We start from the raw sequence: 2,963 nt of genomic DNA, 5'->3' as shown, positions 1-2,963 counted from the left end.
TAGGGAGCAGGACAGATGTGTTTGAGCTGGCTCTTCAGTTCTGCCAGGTGAGGCAAAGTGAAAGTCTGAGTCAGGTCCAACCCAAATGTGTCCAGAACAGATGAGTGAATGTAGGGTTGTTTCTGTGTTTGTTCTTAGCACATGTATGCTCCGGATCACATCAGCTCTGTGTACGGACGCAGAGGGATCAGACTCTCCCCAACACTGGCAGCTTTCGTTAATGGAGTAGCGGTGAGAAACATAAGTGGAAAACAACCATATATAAATAACCACATAAACATCAGTGGAAACATTTTGTATAAACAGCTTTTCTCAGCTGTTGGTGCAGCGTGGCTCCCAAAGACCACAGGGTTAGGATATAGAAATAGCTGGGTTCTGATCTAGTTATGACCCTCACAGAAAAAGTTATTATTCTGACTCCTTTCAGCTTCAGTATGATGAGACACAAACTCTGGTTGCTTCCAGACTCATTCCATGGACTTTGATGACACGTGGCATCCAGCCACTCATCCCTCAGGAGCTGTTCTCCCAGCTTTGTTTGCTCTCAGTGACATGATGCCGGCTAACAGCAAACCAAGCGGTCTGGACTTCTTACTGGCCTTCAATGTCGGCATTGAGATCCAGGGCCGTCTGATGAGGTTCTCTAATGAAGCACGCTGCATTCCCAAGAGGTCAGTGCCTCACAGCACAAGTCAAGCTTGAACCAGAAAGTCTGGTTTTAGCACGATCTTCATGAACACGTTCGCTTAAAGACGTCCTTGTTTGACTGTGCTGATCTCAGCACTGAGGTGTAAGAGGCCATTTTAGTGATGTCAGTGTAATGATGCTTACTGTAGGAACAGCAGGGGCTCTTGGTGTAATGTTAACAGAATTAGCACAAACCAAACCCTTCATCTGGTGGGTGTTTTAGAAACTCAGGTGACCTGAAACGAGTTAAATCAATTCATCTTGTTCTAAAGATTCAACCAATAGAAACGTTCTTATGTGGTGATGCAGATCAGTGATTGTTTCAGTTACAACAGAATAAATGTCCTAACTGAACTGTGTGTGTGTGTGTGTGTGTGTGTGTGTGTTTGTGTGTGTGTGTGTGTGTGTGTGTGTGTGTGTGTGTGTGTGTGTGTGTGTGTGTGTGTGCGTGCGCGTGCGTGTGTGTGAACAGGTTCCATCCTCCCACTGTGGTGGGTCCTATGGGAAGTGCAGCAGCCTGTTCTCGTCTCCTGTCTCTGGATCCGTCTCAGTGCAGTCATGCCTTGGCTATAGCAGCTTCTCTAGCTGGAGCTCCGATGGCTAATGCTGCCACTCAGTCCAAGCCCCTTCACATCGGCAACGCCTCTCGTTTGGGGCTTGAAGCTGCTCTGCTGGCCTCCAGAGGCCTAGAGGCCAGTCCTCTGGTCTTGGATGCTGTTGCAGGAGTGGCGGGCTTCAGCGCCTTTTATGAAGATTATGTTCCTCAGCCTTTAGAGTCACCTGATGATGGTGGACATGTGTTCCTGTTAGAGGAGCAGGACATGGCTTTTAAGCGTTTTCCTGCCCATCTGGGGATGCACTGGGTAGCTGATGCTGCAGCTGCAGTCCATGAGCTCCTTGTGGGACATGGTCTAGGACAGGTGTCCCCACATCAGGTCCAGGACATCCTGCTCAGAGTCCCCCAGTCTAAATACATCAACAGGCCTTTTCCCGAGTCAGAGCACGAGGCACGCAACTCCTTCCAGTTTAACGCCTGCAGCGCTCTGCTGGACGGTGAGGTGACCGTGCAGTCCTTCAGCCCGCCCGCCATGAGCCGCCCAGAGCTGCACTTCCTGCTGAGCCGTGTTCGCATGGAGCATCCTGAGGACAACCCTGCCAATTTCAACCGCATGTACGGAGAAGTCCAGGTGACTCTAGTTGGAGGAGACATCCTGAAGGGCCGCTGTGACACCTTCTACGGCCACTGGCGCAACCCGCTGACAAACGAGAGCCTGAGGAAGAAGTTCAGAAGCAACGCAGAGGTGGTGCTGCCATCAGAGAAGGTGGAGCGGCTGGTGGAGGTGGTGGAGGAGCTGGACAGGCTGGATGATTGTGGAGCTCTTCTCTCACAGCTGCCGTGATCAATAACACTGAACAATAAGGCAACAATCCTTCAGCATAGAAATAAGAATAATATTATTTTTATATTAATGTTCTGAAATGATCTGCTTAGTGTAGACTGGAAATAAACACATTGTCATGTTTTTCCTCTGGAATTTTCCTCAAGCTGATGTTTCCTCTATTCTTCAAGATTGTCTTTTGGTATTGAATTCTGTTTTTATCGTAACAAAATTCAGATAAAAACATGACTCGTGTGTGTGTGAGTCATATTTCTTGTTTAATGCCTGTTTTTATATTAATATTGTTAATCTATGAAAATGTGTTTCCTGCAACCTTTTCTCAAAATGTGTACATAATAAAGTGTTTTAAACATGTAAAACACATGGTCATAAAGTCACCTGTGTGTGTGTGTGTGTGTGTGTGTGTGTGTGTGTGTGTGTGTGTGTGTGTGTGTGTGTGTGTGTGTGTGTGGTCTCTTCGACAAGGACATGTCATTCAAATCTCACGTTAAATTGGTTTGTAGGATTTCCTTTTTCCACCTTCGGAATATTGTTAAGATTAGAAGTATCCTTTCCAGGAGTGATGCTGAAAAACTAGTTCATGCATTTATTACATCAAGACTGGATTACAGTAATTCATTACTCTCAGGAAGTCCATAGAATGTAGTTAAAAGTATTCTGCTTGTCCAAAATGCTGCAGCAGGAGTTCTGATGAGAATTAAAAAGAGAGATCATATCTCTCTTGTCTTAGCTTCCCTACATTGGCTGCCTGTTTAATTCAGAATAGATTTTAAGATCCTCCTTCTCACATATAAAGCTCTTAATAATCAAGCTCCGTCATACATCAGTGACCTGATTGTTCCATACGTTCCTAACCGAGCACTTCTCCCTCAGACT

At 46.1% G+C, this 2,963-nt stretch overlaps 1 protein-coding gene across 1 annotated transcript; it reads left to right on the top strand.

The window, feature by feature from the left end:
• Window positions 1-1,016: 1,016 nt before the first annotated feature.
• Window positions 1,017-2,560, top strand: LOC139071346 (cis-aconitate decarboxylase-like). The gene has a single exon (XM_070553860.1). It carries the CDS (start codon window positions 1,188-1,190, stop codon window positions 2,085-2,087), a length of 900 nt encoding a protein of 299 aa, XP_070409961.1. The 5' UTR covers window positions 1,017-1,187; the 3' UTR covers window positions 2,088-2,560.
• Window positions 2,561-2,963: the final 403 nt, after the last annotated feature.

This window comes from Nothobranchius furzeri, chromosome 1 (genome assembly GCF_043380555.1).
Source record: "Nothobranchius furzeri strain GRZ-AD chromosome 1, NfurGRZ-RIMD1, whole genome shotgun sequence".
In the NCBI taxonomy this organism is placed as follows: domain Eukaryota; kingdom Metazoa; phylum Chordata; class Actinopteri; order Cyprinodontiformes; family Nothobranchiidae; genus Nothobranchius; species Nothobranchius furzeri.
The sequence above is the reverse complement of the archived record's forward strand: the minus strand, read 5'-3'. Positions and strand labels throughout refer to the sequence as shown.